At 39.9% G+C, this 26,079-nt stretch overlaps 1 protein-coding gene across 1 annotated transcript; it reads right to left on the reverse strand.

Annotated features, from left to right (window-relative positions):
* Positions 1-834: 834 nt before the first annotated feature.
* Positions 835-17,175, reverse strand: LOC119746279 (calcitonin gene-related peptide type 1 receptor-like). The gene is made up of 13 exons (XM_038223124.1): positions 17,103-17,175; positions 13,886-14,021; positions 13,303-13,416; positions 12,393-12,496; positions 11,271-11,359; positions 8,848-8,974; positions 7,594-7,747; positions 6,678-6,738; positions 6,332-6,395; positions 5,906-5,994; positions 5,013-5,148; positions 4,013-4,054; positions 835-2,243 (listed from the first exon to the last, which is right to left on the reverse strand). The coding sequence occupies exons 2-13, from the start codon at positions 13,977-13,979 to the stop codon at positions 1,818-1,820; spliced, it is 1,500 nt and encodes a 499-aa protein (XP_038079052.1). The 5' UTR covers positions 13,980-14,021; positions 17,103-17,175; the 3' UTR covers positions 835-1,817.
* Between the last annotated feature and the right edge of the window lie 8,904 nt (positions 17,176-26,079).

Here is a 26,079-nt window from a genome sequence, read left to right on the forward strand (position 1 = left end):
AATTGGTGAGTTCGTTTTTCTTCACATTGATTTCTAATATATAACTTAGCTCGGCTTTCTCTATGTAACATGTACACGAAAAGCACTAAGTAGGCCTACCGTACAGAATAAAACTGTACTTCTTTAAATAATTTACGTGTGATGCAAACGAGATATGAAATATAACCAAAGGTTCTGGAAATTCACAAAGTTGTAAAGAGCGTTACGGTAAAAATGTTGCAACCTGACGCTACTTTCGAAACAGAAAAAAGACATTTTCGTTTGCTTATCTCGTACCTCAGAGAGTATACCGTTTCATATGAGAACTGTAAGGAATATTTTGATGAAGTTTTTAAGAGAGATTTGTAGGCGAATGTGTGGCCAACTTAGTGAATATGAACATGTCACGCGTCGGTTGAGGGCTTCAACATGATTGTAGTGACATGTAAACATTCACTAAGTTGACCACACATTCGCCTACAAATCTCTTTTAAAAACTTTGTCAACATATTCCTTACAGTTCTCACATGAAAGTATACTCTGAGGTACAATGTAAGCCCCCCAAAATGTCTTTTTTTTTCTGTTTCAAAAGTAGCGTCAGGATGCAACATTCTTTCCAGGGTGACACTAGTCCGAAAATTTGGGACTCTCAATACTGTGTATGAGAGTCCCAAAAGTTAAGATAGTGAAGACATGCACTACAAGAAAATAGACTGGCACATAAAACAACCAGTCCATTCTCTTTTAATACTGCATCAGCCAACTGTGTCTGGTACCCAGTCTCCATTTCTACACATTTCCAAAGTCATGCTACCAGACTACTGAAGGGTCAATCTGCTCAAAAAGTTGACATGTACCAGTCTAGTCTTAGGCTTCAAATTGAAATCACTTGGCATCACTCTCAGGTGCACATTGTTAAAGAAAAGTCTCCTTCCAAAATTGAACTGAGACCTCAAACTTTGCTGGTGAAATACTGAGGACCTTGTCTTTGCCTCATGAAAATTTTGGAGAATTTTGCCAGCTAAAGAGTAAGTAAAGTTGGCCTGATTTTCTTTTGCATGTTTTTTTGCACGCAATGTCCCAGTCTGGGGTTACCCGTGCTCCAAAAGCAACCTCCTACATTGTATCGATCTATTTTACCTGCAACCTATTGCTTGAGGTTTGATTAATGTTTTACCTCACATTGTTTCGTGAAATTGTCTCGTGAACTTAGAACAGTTCCCAAAAACACTGTCATAATAGACTTAAATCATTCTGCATTGGTAACATCTATAATATTAATAAGGCAATATTATATTATTCAATTGAAAATACTTTTTCCTGTATGCTACAATGCAGCTATAGAGAATGATACACAATAGCCTCTTTTCAAGGCCAGAAAAAGTCATCCACTATACATTTTTTTTCTTCCACTAAATACGGGTCTATAGACATCCACTGAGATATTACTTCACGAAAGTTTGGATTCTTCTGACTGCACGTTGTTTCAAACTTGCCTCGGTTTCAGTCGCTTTCTGTTCTGTCAACTCACGATCACAGTTCGTTTTTTTTGGACGAGACAAGGTTTTGGGTTTTTAACTTCATAATGCAGAGAAACCCGGTAGCCATGTTTCGAAATTGTTTGGAAGTTCCGACTAGCAGTTTGTCTTAATGGTATCCATGACAACGATGCAGCATTTCTCCATATTTGATCATTCCAGAGAAGCGAAGAAGTACATTTATACAACAACGCCATAAGAGATCTTTTTTTCGCACCACTCAAAATATTTACAGTTCCAAGTCGTATAGCTGCCGTTTTTCTATACAATTATATATTTTTAAAGTCTCGCGTCTTCTCGTCAGACCTCCGTCGTCTTGGACGATTGTTCGTCGTGGTCTTCGATCAGTATGCTCGGGCAGACATCTTGTTCTGGGTTCGCGTTGCAGTCCCAACTGCTATTGTTCTCAAGGCTGTAAGTCTCCCGGGGGCTGGGGCTTGAGTCAAGCTCCCCTTGGTCCTTCGTATCGTCCACGTCGGTTACGATCTCTCGACCCCCGGAAGAGCGCACCGTCTTACCGTTCCCCAGGCTATTCTGGGCGGCAGGGGGCGCTTTGTTCAGCAGCGGGCTGTTCTGCCCTTTGTCCATACTCCGTCTGTCGTTGGGGGACATGGTCGACACTGTCTCGGTTATTGTCGTGTTCATGTTGCCGTACCGACCGCCGAACACACTCCCTCTGTGCCCCCAGCGATATGAGTACCATTTGCGTCGAATTTGCATTTTTACCTGTGAAAAGGGGAGATCTCAAACACTCAGCAAATAGACTTAAATTCATGGGAAAATATCAATCAGTAAAACAGTTATATTTCCAGAAAGAAATAAATGAAATCATATTATATTTTCTTATAGTCATGAGAAACAAAACGGTTTTTTTGTTGTGATTCTAAGTTCTTTGTGCCATGTTGTACCTATTTCTCATATCATGACTTGATTGTAATGTGATGATTATGATGTAAAATGTAAATAAAACGTAAACATGGATACTGGTGCACACAAGTGCCACAAGACTATGGTTTTGCTATGCGGCCAAAATGGAAACTAGACTTGCCATAACGGCCAATCCTTTTTGTGGTGTGGCGTTTTGGAATAACTATTCAAGCGGCAGTATTAGTTTGCTTCAGGAATGCTTCGTGCATACAGCAAATACTAATCTTTCAATGGCTACTTTTCATTTCAAAATTGATCAAGATCAAGTTTTAGGAATTCGCAAACAATTGCCCAACAGCACTACCGTAAAATGCACTCAGGAGTTTAAAGTACACATTGGCTGAAAAACCTGTTAATATTTTGCGTAGTGTTAAGTATTAAACTTCGTTTTCGTTTTCATATATAAATAAGTTTTCCTTAATTAAATAATGGGGGAAAAACACCCATGAAAAATGTATATTAAAACTATTTACGCTTACTTTCTCAAAATGGCCGCTTTGTAAGTTGTGTCGTTTGAAACATGTGTCCTTGCAGTTTGTGTGGGTAAACGCGCGCTTCGCAGGGAAAAAAAAGAATTCGCGCCGCTTTAGGGGAAGGACGCCCTCATATGATATCATAGTGCCAGTCGTTTGTGTTGCTGGTGTTTAAAAGCACCAAAAAAGATTTGTTGCAGAAAAGAATCGAAGTGTCAGAATGTTCAGCAATTCAGTCCGCATGCGAGAATGTTTTGTCAATCGACTGGAATTGTATTCTTTCATACACGTACACCTGCAGTGCCATTCCGCTCACCAACAGTAATTGTGAATAAAATTCATCGGCCAAAATGTAAAGGAAAAAGAAGCGAAACTTGCTGCCCGTTGCATCATGCACATATAGAGCGGAAGCAAGTGTCTTTGTGAGACAATTCTTTTCAATTACACGTTTTTGTGTGAAAAAAAAATATCTTTACCAATTTGCCAAGTTTTTAGAAAAAATATTCCTTGACATTTTCTCTGTCAAAATACATGTATATTAATTGAAGAGTTTGTTCTCAGATTTTTAATTGAAAGGCTGTGTTTTAATGTTGAAATTAACCAAAACTACTACCTTGTGAATGACCGCTCTCCCAGTTGAATGGTGCATGAATGCATGCAAAAAGAAAATAAATTCGAATGTTTTGCTCAATACGATCTCTATTTGAAATATTTTAAAAAATTAATCGAGTTAATAAGTGTATTAGAAACACCGTTAAAGATGATGTGCTTGCATGCAAAAGTAACAAAAGTTTCCAAAGCAAGGGGTGAAAAAAAGAGAGAAAAAAAGTGAAACATTCTCACATGGGAACAGTTCAAACAGAAAATAGTGCAAGTGAACCAGTGCAGGAGAAATTTAATGTGCTTAGAGTGGGTTTGGCTGTTTAATACACACACACAACGAAATGCTGTGACGTCAAACGACTGACACCGACCACGTGACGAGCAGTTACCCAATCAGCGACTAACTTTGGTCTGACGCGGGCGGCCGGCCGAAGAGCAAGAGGTTTGCCTCAGTGTAATATTATTCAAGCGTCTACGAATCTTTGTCATTACCTCACCGTTGAAGAAACAGAATATGCAGGCGACAAAGAAGCCCTGGAAACAAAGAAATACAAACCACGAAAACGAAATTGTAATCAATATCAATAGGCGTTATTCTTGAGGGCGCTGTAGCCACGCGAGTTTGAGAGCAAAAACAGACGGCTGTTGCTTGACGTTTATGCATAGTTGTGTTCAGGTCACCAAATATCGAGTCCGAGTCCGAATCACCTCTCCCGAGTCCGAGTCATGCAGGTCTTGTCCGAATCTGAGTCGCAAGTCACAAAGGTCGAGTCCGAGTCCGAATCACGAGTCACCTCTAATAAAATACATTTTGAGGTACTGCTAAAACCTCACAGTTTAAATGTTTCTATTTTTAGTTCACACAGCTTTTCTCTAATTTAATGAACTGGAAATACATGTGTAACATGTCAATTAAGGCAAAGCACCCGTGTATGGAAAGGACAATCTAGCCAAACACTATCAGTTTGCATTTTCGCAATATCAAGTGTAGATGCTGGGGTATTATGTTTTGATACATTGATTTCGCAAATCAATAATCGGAAACAAGTCAGCCGCACGCGCTGTTTGTGTACAGTAGTATGCGTTTCGCCTGCACCGCACTGACTGTATCACTTGCTCAGGAGAGGATTGTCTTCAAACTAATTTGCAAATATATTTTTGAAAAAATAAGTGATTTGTGGTAATTTTGGTCGAGTCCCGAGTCACGAGTCATTCAAGTCTGCGTTTATGTTTTTACAATCTTTTCTTTTTGCGATCATACAAAAGAAACATACAAAACGTCATTCAAAATGTCTGTGTGGCGCCCTCTAGCGAACACCGTAGGTACAAAACGCAACTGTAGTGGTTATAATCCACAAATACAACCTCACCATTCGATCGCCTTGCGTTTTAAACTCGCGCGTGAGTTCGTTGTTTTCTCTCTCTCTCCAAAACCAGTTTGCGGAATTAAAAAAAAAATATGAGAACCATTGATATGTGGTGTGATATTCACCTGAAATGACAACAAGATTGCCATGAAGTATTCATAGAAGGCCTCGGCTACCGAACCGTTGGCAGGCCTAACGGGAAAGATGAGGTAATGCAATCCAAGAAGTGGAAGAAGGATGAGGGTGGCTCGGACCGCTCTCCTAGAGACAGGGATAAGACAAAAAAAACAAAAGTGAACATGTACAGCTTACACAAATGGAGACAAAAATCATTTCAGTCCTCGAGCGTTGGGTCTTTTGTTGAAAACGGTCCCCGATCGTACGGTTATGTGCTTAGTCTATGGTAGAGTGTTATATTACAGGGACAAAGAGAAAAACAAAGCATTGTCCTCGGGCGTATAGAAATTCACGACTGTGTGTACAATAAGTTCTGGCCGTGTTGCAAGAAGTCATGCATGAAAGTCTTGCATGAAATCGATCAAAATGATCCCTACCAGATCTTAAAATTGCGACGACGAAAAATGTGACGTATTGAGCCCCATACTTTTGGTCAATTTTCGGGGACAGACAGACAGATAGACCGACCGACCGACCACCAAGTGACATGTAGAAGCTCAAGCCAGAACTTAAAAAAACCTTCCAATTATTTCAGGTTTTTTAAAAAAAGAATAAGGCCTTCTTTCAGTTTTGCAGTAAATCGACACAATTCTCCTGACAAAGTTTAAAAGAAAGTACTACATGTACTTTTCCTTTGATATGCGTCTGGCCCTCCGACAAGAAGGATTTTTTCTTGGGGGGGGGGGGGCTCGTTTTACACAACCAAACAGATTCACCTGCGAGTAGACTGGTTCCCGGTTCCTCAGTGCATTATTGAGCCTGATACAGGGCGGAAACCAGTCTACCCTGCGAAAACTGAATTGTTGTCGAAATTTGTTAAGAAGTTATATGGACTACTTACGTGTAAGTACTCCCCGAACCTGACGCGGGCGTTGCCCGTAGTTTGGTGACCAACACTCGCACGATGTTCAACAGTAACACCAGGTTTATCTAGAGTGAAATGATCAGAATGAAAAGTAACAATGGAACAGAATTTGTATCTAAACTATTAAGCTTCTGCCTTTTTAAATTTACGTCCTGACATGGAATTTCACAAAATATGCTGCAGTAAAATGGAAATCTCGGTTAGTCTCGACTTACTACATTCAAGATTTTGTTTTTTATGAAAACCAAAGACCAAAGTCACACAAACCTTAAAAATAAAACATCGACAATTTTTTTTATATTAAAAAATTAATCTGGTTAGCAGATAATTCCTGTCTCAAAACCTGTAAATAAAAACTTTTATTTTTAATAGTACAAACATGGGGAAATCTCGAGTACTTACAACGAGGACTAAAATTATAAAGCTAGCGACGCACCACTCGTACGAACTCGCTTGCAGCCAACACCTGTGGGGTGAAAACAGTTTTTGTAAATGTTGAAGTTTTTATTATTTTTATAGGGGCAGAGAGTGTAGCTAATAAGCATTACAGCGCCCTCAAGGCGCCCTCAAACTTGTCACAGCGCCCTCAAACGGCGAAAGGGTTATTGACCTTGTGAATCCTATCTTTGGAAGACCTGTACTTAGGGGTCTTTTTTTATTCAAAGAAGAAAAGTTTGGAACCTTTCTTAAGCTTTTAGTAATCGACTGATAAAATAGAGTGATACTTTTAGCTGATTCTTGTACTTACAATCCTGTGTTGAAGTGCACCATTAGGCCGGTGTACATAGCAACGGGAATCACTGGAAGACCTGTGCAAGAAATTTAAAAAAAATTGATTAAAACTACAAAATAATTGAGGCTATAAAAACTCTTAGTCGTTGTACGATATTGAGGACACTTTAATAAAAATATTCGACCAAATATTCTTAGTGCGACATCTTTTGACAAACAAATTGTCTGAAATCGATTTTTGTCCCTCCATAATGTCCACATCACACCTAAACCTGTACATGGCGAATACGACTTATGCAAATATAAAGTTTGTATATAGGAAACTATTTTTTTAAAATTTAATCTGAACAATTCAATTTGATCCTCCAAAACGACAACAAGACAATTCCTGAATGTCATAATTGCACGGACACTGCGGAAGAAAAACAAAATACGAACGAGAACCGCATGTGAATTTTAAGATCTGGCAGGAGCTTCTAGTGTCACTTGGTGGTCGGTCGGTCGGTCGGTCTGTCTGTCTGTCTGTCCCAGGAAAATTGACCAAAATAAGGCCACATAAGTTTCCAACAAAAGATAACTACCAAATTTTAATTTAAAAAAAGCAAACAGAATCAATTAAATGCTTAACAAAAATTGTAACAATTCGAAACGATTTATATTAAAAGTTTGTAAATGGAGGCAAGATATGTGCATTAATGTTATAGTCACGTGGTATTTATAACAGATCGCTATCTAAAGTATGTTGTTGCATATGAAAGGGGAACTCCCAAGCTACACGCCAATGTGACTATAGAGGTCGCTGTTCATATAGGTCTGTTTCAAACATCATATATTTCATGCAAGACTTTCACGCAAGACAGCCAGAGCTTATTGTGCACTGGCACTTGTTGTTTTCAAAAGACCAAAGTCAGTAACCATTAACTAATACACACCCCATCCTATGATGTAGTACCAGTGCAGTCGGTGGTTTTCTGAGAACACTGCCACCACAATCACCGTGTGGAGGTACAGACCCTCGCTGAGCATCCAGAAATAGTTGCAGGTGTTAAAGTACTGACCGAGCACCAGTAGGACTTTACAAAATGGCTGGAAGAAAAACCAACAGCGAGAGATTAATTATTACATTCAGATCTTATTAAGTCTCACATAGCACTCTGCTACGTTACACACCTATGTTCGGACCCACCTATGTTCCGACCCACCTTTGTTCCGACCCACCTATGTTCCGACCCACCTATGTTCCGACCCACCTATGTTCCGACCCACCTATGTTCCGACCCACCTATGTTCCGACCCACCTATGTTCCGACCCACCTATGTTCCGACCCACCTATGTTCCGACCCACCTATGTTCCGACCCACCTATGTTCCGACACACCTATGTTCCGACACACCTATGTGCCAACTGCTCATATTCTTATCCCTAACCCTAACCCTATCCACTAACCCTAACCCTAACCCTAACCGGGAGTAACACTTCGGTTGTCGGAACATAGGGGTGTGGGAACATAGGGGTGTCGGAACACAGAGCAGTCACCCTCTGCTATACCATACCCTGCATTCCAGGGCAGGATTAACATTAGCGTAGTTTATTGAATTCAACTTTGGGAAAGTTTTAGTTTTACAACTTGAACATTGCTTGACTTATTTTTTTTTTTTTTAGCTCCGCGCACCTCAAACTGTATGACATGTCTTACAGAACATAAAAATAAATATGTATTTTTAAGTATACTATGGCACAGAAATCAGGTGCTATAACATGAGACCTATACTAAAAGGGAAGCTTGCTGACTGTGTAACAAGAAATGATGTAATTAAAGTAATACACACGTCTTCAATGACGGCAAAGTAACAGCTAGTGAAATGCTTACTGATTGTTATAATTACACAAGCCGTGAGCCTTCTTCGAGATAGGCATTAGGGCGGCCACAATAGGAAAGCGTTATAACGAACACCGCTATAACGAACATTTCCTTTGGCTCCCAAAAAGTAATGGACAGTTATGCCGAACCAGTTCGGGTATTTATGGATTTATCAAGATGAAATGAAAATGTTCAATCGTCCGCGGTTATTCAACCCGGAAACGGCCAAACCTACGTACTTGATTTGGGTAATATGGTCATTCACCGTTTGTCACTTTTTTGTGTTCGGCCAAACCGAATAGCGCCCCCTGTCGATCTACTTACGGGGTTGTCTGCGATGAGGTCCGGGTTCTGCGTGACCAGAGCAAACCACTGAATCCACACGATCCCGCACAGAATGAAGGAGATGAAGAGATTCTTGTGTATGGTCACTCGGGGACACCCTAGGCTCCTGAAGGGAGGGGAAGAAGTAAGAACAATTGCAGCCAATGGTGATGAGGGGAGGGGCCAAAGGGGCGGGACTTGCATCTTGATCTGAATTTTTGTTGGCACGGCTCAGCGAGCAAACAAAGGACAGAATAAGAAAACAATGGCCATAAATAAAGTCCCCGTACAAATGACGTAAGAGTCACGTGACCTCTTTACATTAAACCACATTCAACCACATCGGTTTACAAGATATTTGAAATGTATCCAATCAGCATTAAAGTTGTCTTATTAGGGGCGTGGCTATAGCCGTTCTAGTGAGTAAGGTTAAAATGTAGTTGAAACTACGAACATTACAATTATTTCTGTGCTATTGAGAACCATACCAAGCAAGATCATAATTCATATTTTTCACTCCATGATTAATATGGCCCCCTAAAGGGAGGGAAAGAAATATATGTGACTATTGTATAATTAACTTGCTTTTTGAATGATATGTTTGTATGCGTACTTGGTTAAGAGGTTGAAAATTCAAATAATTTCTCAACAACCCAACCACACGTTTTAACGAGTTTGTACATTTTGGCGTCGAAAGATTTACGTGTAACGCTTTTCATCCCAAACCAAACAGCCATCCCTTAAATAAACAGCATAGTTAAAGATTCATAAATAATAATCAGGAACGAGCTTAAATAAACACCTGTCATTATAAACGTGACTAATGGCGACCCGTGACTGCAATATGTAGTACATTTTAATACCTTCTTCAAATAGTGTTAGAACGTTGGCATATTTAAGGCATTAATGTCGGCAACGATAATGTGCTAAGGCTTAATGTTCGTTCATGCAACCCGCCGTAAATTATTTAGGTATCTGGGTGTATGGTTCCTAGGTTCATGTACTGTGTAATTGAGTGGGCGCAGGTGCAGTATACCAGTTATCGTTTATGAATGTAATGGTATCTTTACCTGGTAATTATTGAAAAAGGAAAACAAGTTACGACGACGAACGGAAGCAAAAGGGTAGCGATCTTTCACAATTAAAGGTGCATATTTTGAAGGTTTATATGGACAGAACTAAATGTCCGATTTGGTTGACAGTTGGTATGTACCTAGACCGGGATGTGTTATAGATGCAAATTGTAGTGATGTCATCATGACGTCATCACATGAAATGTGACGTCACATTAAAGGTGATTTTTTTTTGGAAGCTTATATCTACGGAACTATTGGTACTGGTCACTATGCAACTTTATACAAATCTATGTCCTATCAGTCTATAACATGACATAATAATACAACAACTTGCCGAAACAGCCATGTGTTTGTCCACAAACATAAATCGAGTTTATACATGATCCATGCCATTGCTGGGTTTGTCTTTTGGATAGAATATCTATAGTGATGGTTTACATGAAAAGTCTTTGTGTGTGTCTGCTGTGTGTGTGTGTGTGTGAAAAGGTCAGTTTTATAATCGCTGCATGAAAGGTTATTTTCGTATGGAAATTTGATTTTATATTAATGTAGGATTTTCCTGCAATTTATTAAACTAGTCTGCTTGGAAAACCACTGCAGCCTCTATAGAAACATTTTGGTGTCTCCTTCATCCACTATCCAATACAAGCGCCTAACGAGGCCAGCTACGAAAAAAACATCGCTTTGGTGTCTGCCCTCCCCCGTCATTTTAAATGATTCGCCCCTCGTGTTCTCGTGGTATATTTCGAGACAAGATCACACCCGAAGGCCGCAGTTTTAATTAGTTCACGCGCGTGTAGGTCCCAGAGTAATGTATGTACCAATTTTAGTCGCCACGAAATAATTTGGTCTGCATACATTCGCACCACGTATAAATTGAATATGGGGTACCCTAAGTCAATATAAACGTACATACTAATCTACATTCAGTATTTGAAATGCGACCTCTCCACACATGGTTTAGTTCATATTGATGATATACTAACCTTCATTTTTTTCTCTTAAGAATATTCTATGGATTTTTAACTAAGTGAAGTGACGCCATTAAAGAGCACATTTGTACCTATTACCCTCAAATTAGGCTGAAGATGATTGGTTTTAAAAGCTTTTTGGAGTACTTCAAGCCAGTTTAGCAATTCTGATACAATGTAGTTTCATGCCCTGAAAATATTGCAAAATATATACTTGTAATACGAGTCTTTGAATTCGTAATATTTATTTGATATTTCAGGCTTTCCTGTGGACCTTAGCCTCATTCCATTGGCTTACAGAATATTCAAATTAATGACGTCATACCAATGCATAATAAGTGTCCTTAATGTTACTCATTACATTACTTTTAAGTACCTGAAGTAGAAGAAGATGAAGCTCGCGACGCAGAGCGAGAAGACAGACAAGCCATAGCCTAGGTAATAGATAAAGTGAATGTTGCTTTCCTGCAAATACAAAAATAAAGAAAATATAAATTTTAAACGATTTTAAAAGTAGAAATTACGTTAATAAGGCTCGAGGAAGAAGTTGGTTTCCTTATATTTTCAGCAGTTTTGGAAACAATTCATGAAATTTAAACCAAGGAAATATTTAAAAGGGTCGTTTCTTTAAACTTAAAGGAAACGATTTGACGGATTAAAATGGTATTAAAGTATTTTTCATTTCATTTCATTTATTAATTTCACAGGTAAAAATTCAAGAACAGACAATAAGAACAGTAAAGAAAACAAAAACAGGCACATACAGTTAGGAGAGAGAACAAGAAAAAGAGAAGAAAAAAAAGTAGCACCCCTGATGGATTTTAAAAAAGTAAACTAAATTACTATCGAGTTAATCTCCTGATGCCACAATTTAAGAAGAGACAATACAAAAGGACATTACAAATGGACATTATTAAAACATGGCTTACAGTATAAGAATATAGAACTATACAAGCAGTTAAAACTTTAAAAGCACAAATGGGCATTAAAAAATACAGATTCGGTAAGAGAGATTCGAGTGAATTATAATGCAAAAGGCACTATAAAATTGAGAAAAAAAAACAAGCAGCAAGGTATTTGAATGGGCAAGGCAACTAGAAATTTAAACTGTTTTGGTCAAGGGGACCTCCTGGCCAGGGACTAATAAATGATTTCTGAGAGAATTTGTAAAGGAGGATAAACTATGGATAATTGTATCTTTAATGCAGGCCGGTAGTTCATCCCATAATCTAGGGAATCTGTGAAAAAGAGAATGATGGGCAGCATTGGAACGAGCCCGATGATGGACAAATTTAACAGATTCGATATGTCTACAATTAATGGGAATTAGAGTGTCAGTGTCAACGTCAAAAGTAAGGTAACTAATGAAGTATCACAGTTTGTGTCACAAGTGGCAGAAAGGAAGAATATTCCAAGAATGCACTTCCACCATAAGGAATCGTTCCAAAACTAATTTCATTCTTTTCTCTCTTTTTTTTTTGGGGGGGGGTGGACTTACCAATTCGACATGGTACATGCACTGAGTGTAATTCGTCCAGGTTTCGTTAGTTTCCGGATGTCGAAACCACGTACCGTCCGACATGCAAATCTTGCTCGCCGTCTCTGCGGGAAAAGGGGAGGGGGGGGGGGGTTACCCCAAGTAGAAGTCATAACTAGAGGCATCAATGTCTTTTGACCAGTGACCGTTGCTTTTCATTTTGACGGCTCTGATATGCAAGACAGTGCATTAGACAAATTAGTCAACCCCTGTGTTGATAATGAAAGCACATTAATGTTTGAGTCTTTGACATGAGCTCAACCCATGCAGCTCGGCTTCACAGCCTTTGTCGATACACCGTAAAAGGTTATTTCTTATGTGTCTTCATATGCACTCCTGAATGTTCCTAAATATTTAAATGACATTCACGACTCTTAAAACGTCATTGCCTTGATCAAAAACTTATGAGTCAGCACATGGGCCACATTCGAATCTGGGCCCAATTTCATAATCTAGTCACGAAGCAGGAAATATCACTTAATAGTAAATGTATGTGTTTATGTAAAAAAAGAAAAGAAAAAAAAAAGTGAGGACCAGTCAAAGGTACAGTTATATATCACATGGACTTTTGAATGGTAACCGTTTGTGGTTGATTTAAGCTGCTTTGCGCCGAAATGGCAGCATCGAAATGTATACTCCCCATGGAGCTGAGATGGTATGTGGAATGTTTCATTGGCCGAATGAGCAGGGGCGATAATGCTGTAGCGCCTTGAGCACCAATAATGGTGAAAACGTGCGCTTTATAAATACCCATTATATTATTATTATTATTATCATTATTACATGTATTATTACTTTGTAAATTTCAGTACCTAGAAAATGTATGTGCTTATCAATGTTCTGTATTTATCGGATCTTGGTTTCTACTCACTTGCCGGATCGGAATCGGGTATCCATTCCGGGCAGGGCTGCACTAGCGTCTCCGACGCGCGGGTGTAGTTCCAGCAGTCCCAGGTGTCAAAGGTCATGTTACAGTAGGCGTGGCCTGTCAATGAGAACAATTATCAACCAATGAGAGTCTAGACTGGACAACTGCATTGTTGCATATGAAACCAGTACAGGCTCTTGGTACAGGACCCACTGAAAGTTACTGCCATAGCAGTTCAGCCGCTGCCACATCATTTTTGGGGATTTGATCCCCATATTGGACAGTACACTGTTCCATAAACAGTAATCAAAGTTTTCATTTACACCTCTTGGGGCACTTAGCTTTATGCGGAATAGAAATCGTACGTTGACTTGTAGTGGGGGTGTGATCACATTTTAAAAAGAAAGGGTGCATTATGTCACGTTCACCTCTTCGGGTGTGTTTCCCTCGACACGGAAAATTCATCACATCATAAATAAAGGTTTGCCATCGATAGATTTCGACTTTGCTTATGTAATTGATTATCTGGGCGATGTTGTGTTAACCCTCTGTGTGAACTTGATTGGTTTTCACTGGCGCCCCGTACCATCATTAGGCGGTTGTTCTGTCCTCATTCGCTGGTAACACGTCTCGTACACCGAGGTGTGCTGGGCTAACTGTTCCTCCGTCTGCCCGTCCATTCTGTTGGCCGATTCCTCTTCCTGGGCTCGAACCGCGGCTACCTGCCATCAATCAATCAATTATCGATCCATCAATCAGCCAATCAATCCATTAATTAATCGATCAATCGTTTACTGTGTCATATCAATTAATCGATCATTTGATAAATCTCTTATCAATAACTCGGTCTGTTACTCGATCGATCAATCACAAAATCGATCGATCAATTAAACACTTACATTCGTCGGCAATCGATAAAACTGCCGTTTGATTAATCAATCATCAGTCAATCAATCACTTGACCAATCAATCACGTAATCGAACAATGAACAATTTTTCTCGATTAATTTATTAACAAAATAATCTAATGATGACCAGGCACGGAAGCCTTGATCTCCCCCACGGAGTTTCTATCGATTTTTCTCCAAACACTTGTCAACTTCCGGGAAAGTTGCAAGCTAAGTCCACTCATAAAAACCTCCATGACTAGAAACTCTCTCCACACGGGAACTCATAAAAACATCAAAGCACACTCCCGATAAAACATAAGATGAACGATGGTCCTAATATTTATATACAAGCCCAACTACTCATAGTTTATTCAGCAAACATCGAGCACAGTTCCAATCAATGGCCTAGCCGAACGATTTCTTTTTTTTACCCCGGGATGCGACGGCAAGGGGCTGAGGCGAGCGATGATTAGAAAAAATACGCGGTCGTGACTGGGCGAGCCGTATGGCCGGAACACGGTCCGGTTTTTAATAGCGAGTTTGCGATCCCATACATATACTCAGAGCCGCGAATTTTAACTCCAAGATTTATACCTAGATTTATCCTATATATCTCCGTGGGTGACAAATTGCTTGTTTCTACCGGTGGTGATAAAAAAAATCAAAACATCAACAAGAGAATGGTCTGGTTTGTTTGATTTGTTGTCATGAAAATGCTCATGAGACCGTTTGACGGGCATGGTCTGGTAACATTAATTGCGAATGTATCGCACTAAATGAGTCCTTAGATTACTTTTTCATTTAAAAAAAAAATGTCTTTTACCCTGTAGAAAGGGTAGGCTCTGCATTTCAATTTGATGCATCACTTATTTTGATATACATGTACTAACATGTGCTAATATGTGAGTAAAAATGCTGACTTTTTGCCACTGATTGCTATTGTGCACGATTTGTAAAAAGCCTTTTCCTCTAAAGTAGTTCGGGTGACTTATGACTCATTTTGTTAGGTCGGGTCACCATTTCACATCTCACTGAATACTCCTGGGTGTCGTTCTGACTTTGAGAAACACAAACTTTCCACGGAAGAATCAGAATGACATTACATTAAAGGTTCACGTATCCAAGCCAAGCTGTTAAGCTTCTTAAAGATGAGTTTAATCGCAATTTCGAAACAGCAATCCTAATCCTCTCTGTTGATTAGATCCGCTTAAGACACAACTCTCACGTGGAAGAAAAACACAGAGCATGATTAAAAATAAAAACTCAAGTGGCAATAAACGTCCTTGTCTAAACGCGTTGCTTACAATATTTTTTTTAAAATCTGATATATTTCCTTTACTTTCGCATTTTTGACATAGCTCAAATTACAGAGCAAGAATATCAACGTTACTTCGGAGGTTAGTGGACCAACTCTCAATTTTCAGATTCGGACGTGTTAACTTAATTCGCGCGCACTTACCTTAAACGTCGACATATATTTTAATCAAAATTTGGAAAAGATGAAATTAAGAAAGAAAACACCTTTTCGCCTACGGCTGTTCCATGCACGCCATTTCCCCCCGAACTCATTTATGTATATGATTGGTTGATATGATAACCTCGCGTAAGGATGGGTCTTCTTTCTGGCACTGTCACAAGCATCAGCCAATTTTGTAGGAATTTCCGCGCGTACGCATAAACCCTCGTGGCCACAAAGTCTTAAACTCGTTCGCGCTCTGGCGACGTGTATATTTTCTTAATGCACCCAATGGCCGTCGGCGATTACTAAAAATTACCCATTTATTATGATAGTGTCCTTCTTTTTAGAGTTTTTTTTTTATCGTACACGGGCGAAGAGTTGCCCTAGGAATAACAGACCTAAGTGGTTGGGATCGTGCTTGGGTTTAAAAGTCTAGCGAGGGTATTGCTGTAAGGTCAAACTGTTGAGTTTTGAGAGCGACACGGATAACCACTCCTGTCTCCTTCGTCGGAGAAAATTTGGTAACCGATACATTTCTGTACGGAAGTGACTCCAAATTACGGTGGTTGGCAAACTCGGATGTTGTAAATATCAGTTCGTTTTTGGCTGATTTCGTTTTCCAATGTGGTAGAATTCTCCGTTAATGAGATTACAGAGGGTTTCGTATCGCTAGGTAAAATTCGGATTCGATTTTGACTGAATGAAGAAACCAGTTAACTTTTTTTTCTCATGGTTTTTGATATCTCAACCCCAAATAGTTCCCCAGGACTACCTTGCGAAATCCAACAGAGTGCGGTTATATGAGTTTCCTACTCAATCTAACACAGTCCCACTCAATCCAGCGTGTCAAGTTGTTGGTACCTGAACATGTAAAATGACCCCCTGACGTGCTCAATCCAACAGAATCCAACTGTGCCGTATTTGTCTGTTTCCTCTGGATCCAACAGAGTCCAACTTGGCATTATTTACCAGTACCCAACAGAATCCGACTCTGAATGTTTTGAGTTGCCTGCAGAATCCAACAGATTTCAACAGGAATAGATACAAGGGGTTTATTCTTCAATCCAACAGGAGCCAGCGGGTATGTAACATAGTTGGATCCTGTTGGACTGAGCAGGGTTAGGGTTAATTACTACGAGGTTCACGAGCTGTAATTTATGTCATGGATGATAAAGTTGTGGCAGGAATATTTGCTAGCCCCAGAGGGCCAGCTTGGTGTCCTCATAATAGTTGACTAGCTGACTGACTCACTGACTGTCAGTTGTGAGCTGGGCAGTGCTATCGTATAGGTTTACCCCATAACGCCAATGAATGGGCTAAATCCCGCCATTGTGTATAGCCCACATGCATGAAAACTAAGTTCCAGTGACTTCTCTTTCAGAATCAGTTGCGTAGAACTTTGTGCTCTCTTTGACAATTTATTGAAGGATTTAATGACAAATCATGGAACTTACTTGCAGTAAAAGAAAACAGACGAAGACCAAGCAAGCACGTTTGGGCGAAGAGGCTCTCGGCTTTCTTGTTTGGGACCTGTACAATGTTGGATAAAAAAAAAATACAAAAACAGGAAATGTCAGCAGATCAAAACAACCAACACTGACATTTAAAAGTCTAGAAATTCTACCTGAGGTGTATTGGTTACAAGGTAAAAAAATGGGTTATCTGATCATTTCAATCTCGCACCGCACTCCCCTTTCGCAAAGATCTACCTTATAGAATGGGCTACGTGACACTTATTTGTAAGCAGATTTTGGTCGGTGTCGTAGTTACGTGAACCGGGTGTTTTCTGCCCCGACAAGGAGATTCAGAAACTTCTTGAGCTCATGTCACGTCTTGAGATCACTCGATGTTCCTTGAGTGTCCTCATAAAACTCCTCAGAAGCAGGCTGGAGCATTTCTTCCAGAATATATATTGAAACCGTCCAAGTTGATAACATTGCGTCTTGCCTATAAGATACTGCCTACGTGCCAACAGCGCGCATTTTTGATGACGTTACTAAAAAGGTGTGCTTGCCGAGGGGAAAACTAGACGAAAACATTATGAGTGAATGGTGTCGTGACCACTTTATCATGATTCATTCTCTTGAGAATATGTGACCTACTGAGGCAAAATGAGGCAAAACCTATTTTTGAGTAATTGATGCCTGAAGTCGGATATCATAGACAAATCATGTCAAATTCCTTATTGATTGTTTTGTATTTTTGAGTAGCCAAGGTATCCAAGATTCACACTATGCATTTTTGTCGGGAAAAAATACCCAAAGTGGAAAAACTGAAGAACGTTTTTTCACTGCCGTTGGTGGCGCAATGCGTGTCTTTTTTTTTCAAAGCCGTTTTTTTTTCGAAAGGAAGTTAGCGAAACTTGGAAGGACACTGTTGAAGGTCCTGCGTCATATCTTTGGGGAAAAAAGGTACAGAAACAAATTTGGTATCATTGGAAAGCTAAGGATTTCCGCTTTAACATGAGGTACATAACGTGAAAAGTCAAGGTTGGGGGTTATTCCTCATTGTGCTATGGCAGGTCACATATTCTTTCTGTATTGGTCTCATCCATGTCTGACCTGTTCTATGGAAAAACCTTCTGGTACAATACATGATTCAGTGACATAGTGCTGCGAGATTAAATAGGTATGAATACGCTTGCACATGTATAATATTATACCAATATAATTCAATTTGCTGTTATGCTTTACCGAATAGCATAACACCCAATTGAATTCTAATGGTAAACAGTGAAGCTTCCTTGCGCAAAGTGCTATACCATTACTGTCATATGACGGGTTCTGACGTGGTTTATGGTTGAACCCCGGAAACAGCCGTACACTTCATCCAAGTTCTTTGACAGTGGAGCTAGCCTTTGATGTTGAATTGTGAACCGAATAAACGAAAGATGTATACTTACGTCAGTTCCAACTTTGGCACGTTAAAACTCCAAAGTCATACCAAGATAATCTAAAAGGTTTGGTAGACTGAGAAAACACGGAGTTTAAGAGTAAAGGAATCCATGTTCTAACCAACTTAATCAAAGTTTTGAGGTTTATGCACTAACGAAAGAACAAACTGCACATGAACTTCAAACCGACCGTCAACGCCACCACAACAATACATCGTGTATACAAAAGCGGTTACAAAACTTCGACCAAAGTTTAAAGCCAATTTACGTGTATACACCAACACCACAAAACTGAGTCACAAAAAGTCAAAGGTCAAAGTCTAGTTCCTGCACTTGCCGGCTTTATAAGATCATCGGCCAGATAATATCAGTAAAACGTGACCGTGCACGCTGCATGAGCACACCCCCTCGCGGCTCTGTTTTGAAACCCGTAGGCTTTACGCGCTCTGTTTGTATGCACTTTGGATCGCGGACCTAATGATATATTTTTTTCATTATTAACCGGTCTCGGCTTATCACTGGAGCACAATCAGTAAATAGAGACCTCTGAACTAAATGGACCGGCGGAATAACAACTCCATCAAAATGTTTCTGCAGTAAAGGCTGTCAGATCACGGTGACGTCAATTTCTCGCATAATCTCGCAGGCGCCAAACGGACTTTATGCGATTGAAACAAATTTTCCTTAAAAAAAACACACCTGAACAATAACTACCCAAAGTAATACCTGTAAACGCTTACGTCTAAACGTTTTACGGTTGATAACTCGTGTTCATCATCATCATTATCGCCTAATGATGATGATGACTCGTTACTAATAAAATATTTTGTATTTACCACTCATGACGTCTACATTCACGAGTAATTATTAACATACAGGGTGAGTCAACAAAAAAGCGGAACCCAAACCCGAACAAATATATTTCATATTTAAAAACAAAAACAAGTAGCACCAAAAATAATTATGACTGGTAAGCCAATTTAAGTTCTTTCAAAAGCCCGTCTTTAAAAAAAAGAGGATTGCATAAATCCTGTTGTTAGCCAATGCAGGAGAGGTAATAAAGATATTGTGCACTACAGCTGTTGCAAAAAGTATTCTGTGTCATTTTCTTGGTTGTTACAAACAGTCAGAACAAACAATAAATTACTTTTTGTTTTTTGGACGAAACTTAGTTTAGGGTTACTTCGTTTAAATAGTGATACAGTTTTAACGTGTAGAGCAATTGAAATAATGTTCTCACGTAAAAGTAGTTCATTAATTTTGGTGCTACATTGTTTTTTTATATGAAATATATTTCTTTGTTTTGGGGGGTTGTTTTTGACTCGCCCTGTTCATTTCTAATGATTAGTGAACTATTTTTTACATGTTTCACTGCAAAGACATGTCGGCAAGCACGCTGTCACACACACGGGACGTTGTGTAAATATTTAACGGCGCATAAAACTGGGGCGTGTATACACGCCTTGATGAACAACCTGACATTTCCACGTGCTCTCTGCGCTCTTTCTAAATTATCGTTTGCCTTATTTCTAACTGCTTGAAGGGAAGATATAACATTTGCAAACATAAAAACCAAAGTGATCAAATTATCATAAACTATCTTACTGGACTGACAGTCAAAAGCATCCTGCAAAATTGTGGCTCCTGGTGTGCTGACATTTTCAAGAAAACTTGTATTTTCCAACGCTGGTCGGCCGACCAGCGTTGGAGAAAACTTGTTTTTGTTTCCCTTCAAAAAGTGCTCCTAATTTTTCATATTTAGTTATTTCGCATTTCCTTTGCAATTGATTACGCACCTGTGAAGGGGTACAAGCCTGATAGACTGATTCTCTGACCTTACAATTCCCCAAAGTCTATCAATTATTCCGTTTCATCTTAAGTAGGGTCAGGGAACCAGACTACAAGAACATGGTTGGTTTTCGTGGATTTTCCTGCATCTCCGAACCCAAAACGTGAAGCAAGTCAGTTTAACAATATTTGCTATGCCATACTAATCTTCCAAATTCATTTATTTCTGAAAATTGCAGCAAAAGCAGATGTTGTACATTCCCTTTAACAAGAAGTTTGTACCGGAGCAGGCAAATATAAATATGCCATACCGGCAGCGAAAAGCTTTACCCTAAATATAAATATCTAAAAATAACAGTATTTTGTAAGCATTATTGGTGGAAGATAATATGCTTTTAGGAATAACTTCAGGCGTATTTAATATTGGACCTACATTGAATTCAGTACTCACTAAGTCAATAATATTTGTTCTCCCAGGGAGAATGTTTTTTTTAATTCTTTAGGTATTTTTTTCTGGCCGCGAATTTCAATTTTTATTGGTCGTGTGTATGTAAATGGTGGCGGGCAACGGAGCATTCACCCTCGCCCGTGGGCGGGATTTTATCCCGATGGAGCTTGGGGAATTCTGTGTGTCTGAATTTCCGGAAAGCCAATGGCCGTAGAATGACAAATTTGGCTAAATTGTTATGTCGTCTGGGAGAGGTTTTTTTTCCCCATCGAAATACAGTTAAGAATCAATTTGGTTTTTCTATTTTTGTGATGGTCCGCGCACAAGTGCCGTTCGTTGCCCTTTTACTTTCAGTTACTGGGTGCGTTCGAGTAGCTCACCCGGATCGACTCGGGTAAAGGCAGACGGGTTAGCCACGACAGCCGGGCTAATCGAACGCTCAACCACGGGCCATCACAATCCTCACGTAACGCCCGTAGCCGCGCGGCCGTAGCCACTGACAAAATGCCCGTTTCGGATTGGGTCTAAGTTTGAGATTTACTGCATTTATTGCAAAACTCAAAAAAGTTGGTCTGTGTTATAATAGCCTCAGAAGTTGCAATGAACTCAATAAATGATAACCGTTAGACTTAAAAAAAAAGTCAATTTTTACGTCAACTTGAGATGTCTGCTGTCCAGCCTCCATATTTGTCCGTTTCTTGGAATGAACAACGCATGCATGTGACGTATTTCTACCACTGACTCTGCTCCACGAGCAGTAGCAGGGTCTGTGGTGGTTGACCAGGGTGAGCCCCGAGAATGACGTCAGAGCTATCGAACAGCACGGGGCTGACCCGTGTCGACCCGGGTGAGTTTAGCGAACGCACACACCCATAGCAAGTCGTAGATTGAACATTTTAAACGCTTGGTGGCAGCAAACAAATGCATCTTGCAGGGCATGCGCACTATGACTGGAGAAGATGCATTAATTATATTGTAACGAATTTTGCTCCATCAATTTGGTTTCAAATAATTTGTTTGTCATTTTTTTTTTCTTCTGAAAGAAAACGAGAGAGATGTAGAAAATATATATATATTTAACTTAAATGGCGTCAAGGAAAAAATACTATTTCTTTTTGACTTTGATGAAAGTTCTACGTTCCTATGGAACTGCATACCCTGGTACGGTGAGACTATAATGTTTTCCCCATTTCACTTCATTTTCAATCACCTAATTAGAAAAAAAAGGGCAGGAAGTGACAAGTTCAATTAATTCGTTAAGACGCAATGTACGTAATTGCACGTAACTTGAAAGCTAGCAATTCACAGGAGATGTCTTTATACTGAACAATCCTTGAACAATTAATTAACTATAGAGGTCACGCGGTATCAAGGAACCTTTTGCTCGCGAGCGGCGAATATCAACGAGAATGAAAATTAAAAATCAACCCTGCGGCGATTTTGGCTATCCGCCGAGTTATCCTACTAAAAAAGAGCATTATATGACAGTGTTCCTACCGACACAGGCATACCCTTATGGACGTGCAGTTCTAAACATGAATGGACAGATCACGTAATGGCAAAACCCCGCGAGTATACACGGTATGTTAGCGCGCATTCGAGCTTGAAATCTGATGGGACGTTGTTGATGGCGGGGGAAAAAAGCGCGCGCGCGGGAAAAAACAACAACAAGATAAGAGAAATCAAGCGATGCAAGTACGGCATCACCGAATGAAAGCAATTGATGTCGGGTTATAGTATCAGGTAAAAATATCTAGAGGGTTTCACAGACTGAGATGATTCTTCTAAAATAGGTTTCTTTATTGAGAAAAGGTCATAAAATGAGAGAATTCGAATTAGGTGTGATTGTTTTAGATAAGGTGAATGAAAACGCATAGAACCCTCCGTGTGCTCGCATGAGTTGAACTGCAACCTGGCTTCGCATGAGTTGCATGTCTAATAACCAACACACTCGTGTGTTTTTTTTTCAACTCCTGTTTTGAAACAAGATGAAAGCCCTTTTCCATTTCGACTCGATAAAATATCCATTAGTTCGACGGTTCAACGACCAGATCCCGGTGGCCTGTCGCGGAGACTGAAGGTTGTGAGGCATTACTGTGTCCTTTCAGCGCCAACGTGGATGAAATGAATGACGCGTCTCATAATTGGCGTGAAACATGAGAATTGTATCGGATTTCTGTAGCTGCTGTTACCCTGCACGAATCAATTCTATTTCCCGAAGTATAATTTGTCTTTAGCGGGTTAATTAACATAAAAATATAATAGCTTTTTGTAAACAGTCAAATTGCTTCCGGCTTAGGAAATTACTTTACCTAGTATACATAGAAGCTTGTTTAATGTCAGCGTACTAGTCTTTCTGAATATTACATAAAAACACTCTTTGACATCACTTAATTCTAAACAAGCTTGTACCTTGGTTGAGTCTTAATGCTTTCTAGAATTAATTTGAGACAAATTAAATGTCATTATAGAGGGGAATGAAAAAAAGAGGAGGCGTATGGATTAGCGTTATCAGTGACTTCTTTATGACGACATACATTTAGGGCAATTTTTATTCCCTCCGTTTCCCGCCAAATTCATGACTATTCATTGTTGTCTGGTTATATCCATACATGTCTCATGTTTCTTCCTATTCGGATATGCAAGGACGTACTGTCCCGAGAAATGTCAGCTGAAGATCGATAATCAGGCATGAATAAAAACCTCCTCTGCCTCAGAAAAAAAAAATCGGGGACGGGTGTTGAACCGCTTTTTGTCAGTCAACCTTCCCCTACAGTCCGCGGCCTGGAGTGATCTGGCTATTTCAACGGGTTCTTGGTACCTGTACTCACATTTTGTCGTTGTTCCCTTTGACTATATCCGTGTCTATAGCGCCAGGGGCGATAGACATAATGCGCTTGTACAATTCCCCTTCTGCCCGTTTTGCGCCAATTTGTCCGGTTACGCTGTGCCGGTCAACTCCCAGCTGTTCGCGCAATTTGATTTTCTCGCGCGAATTGGTTCTGGTTTTTTTCTGGTTTTTTTTGACCATTTCTTTTCCCGCGATTGTTGAGAATGGAGAAATTGTGGCTCACATCCGACCTCGAAAACATCCAGGTCGCATCAAGATATGACTGGTGTGTGGTTTAAATGTTGATGGAACTACAGGACTAGCAAATTGAAGGCCCTTCGATCATTGCTTTATTATGATCATAATTTTCTAAAAATATGGTACATACAGTGAAGTATGAATCATTAAGGTTTTTTATGTTTAAGAATCGGCGAGTCTTGCGTTCAATAGCGTCAGAGCGTACAACACATCGACACATTCTGCATGCATACTGTAGTATAGTTGTCACTGTTTTATTTATTGGGGCTTATTTTGAAGAATATCTCACGCATGAGTCGTGACGAATTTCTGGTTAGTTAATGCTATTCATGAATTTGCGTTCATGACTTTCGGTCTGCCACTGTGTTTGCCATTCTGATAACATACCGAGATCTCGTTTGAGCTGACTTCGGGGTTACCAATGTCTCCCAAGATCTATAACGGGTGTGAAAACAGTATCATTCCATGATTTCCACCACGTCCGCAAAAATCATCTCAAATAAGCGAAACTATCTCGTGAAAAAAACACCATGACGGTTATTTTTGTTTCTCCGTTGAAACTAACTTCTCGCCAAAGGAGACACGTCTCTCAATGACAAGCCTGAATGCGTTCAGTTACGCTCCGCTAATCTCTAAGATTGCAACCGATGGAGTTTAGTCTTCCCGCGTGCCAGCATGTTAGTCTTCGCCATCCAACATTCATCAAAGTAGGCACACACACAAAAACAAACAACCTCACCAACACTTAACAAGGTTTTAAGTCAAGCGGCCTTAGTGTTATCGAGTGCAGTGCCTCCCTAGAAGGAAATTGCGACGACAACACCATTACCGATTTGTAGCTCAAAGTATCGAGGTAAGACGGGCCATCCATCACGCAATCAACTGTTTCTTTCAGCCAAGATATCTTTGAGATATCTCGCCGACGTCTTTGCATTTAAAACATGAGCACACCAAAGGCATTTTGCGTACAAGTAGCCACACCTTTACAAAGGGCATAAACCTTAGTTTACATATTACTTTAATCCCGTATTTGATATTCATTCACTTACTCCTTTGAGTTTGAAATCGCTTCCCACTTTTCATGCCACTTTGGTAAAAGGGCTGCCCTTGAGATTCGCATTGTGAAGTCAGTGCATAATTTCAGGAGAATAGCTCGATGTTCTTTTAGATGAGACGTGCATAGAATTGATGCTTGTTAAGTATATTTCTAGAAACGACCCACAATCGTTTTACCGATTCGATGCTGGCTCTTTATATTACAGGAGCAAATTCGACCAAGGACCATATTATCAACCTTCAAGTATTTGAAGAAAGTCATCATGCACTTGAGGATTCACATTTTCTTTGTAGATAAATATAAAACAATTACTTTGAAACATTGCGAAGGCCCCGCGGCGTGCTCCAGCAATTTAATGAAGAGAATGTTCAATGCCGGAAGTCAATTGAAATTCAGTTCATGTGACTGCTTGGACCTCTTGAAGCACAACTGAATAATTTGCTTGGTCCTAGACTGATTAAAATCAGTGCCTGAAGTGATCCCCATGATAGGTCGGTGGGCTAATAAGTCAGTGCCTGTGTGCAATGTAGCCGAAGAATGGAAACCCTAAATGGCAGGCATTCAAAGTCTGGATCGAATTCGGACGTACAAACCGAGGTCCAAAATCGAATTCAGGATGCATGGTTGTCGATTTCACTGCATGCTTTTGGTACCTTCGGGAGACATTCTCATTTACGTATGCACAAACGAAACCCCCTCGTAACCATTTTGTAAGTGCTCCCTCCCCAAACTTGTTATAATACAATTCTCGACCTTTTAAAATCGTTTAAAGCGTTTAGCGACATTAAAACAGTGTTGTAGTCGAGTACTTTTTTCCGAGTAACCTAAGTACTGCAGAGTACTTATGTTACCGAGTACGAGTACTTGTACTTCCGAGTACAAGTTCAGGTCTCCGAGTACAAGTTCAGGTCTCCGAGTACGAGTACCTTTACTTCCGAGTACAAGTACGAGTACGAGTACTTGTATTCCGAGTACGAGTACGAGTACGAGTACTTCTATTGCCGAATACGGCCATACCGCAAATTGTTCATTGTGCGTAATTGGCCCAGGCCCAGTCAGACCGATACACAGACCCACTCACGGCTAGCTGTTAAATGTGTTTGTCCGGACGCGCACAGAGAAAAATCAGGAAACTTGGACTTCTCTGCAAGCCAATC

The sequence above is a fragment of the Patiria miniata genome, unplaced genomic scaffold, assembly GCF_015706575.1.
Source record: "Patiria miniata isolate m_02_andy unplaced genomic scaffold, ASM1570657v1 HiC_scaffold_7, whole genome shotgun sequence".
Classification (NCBI taxonomy): Eukaryota; Metazoa; Echinodermata; class Asteroidea; order Valvatida; family Asterinidae; genus Patiria; species Patiria miniata.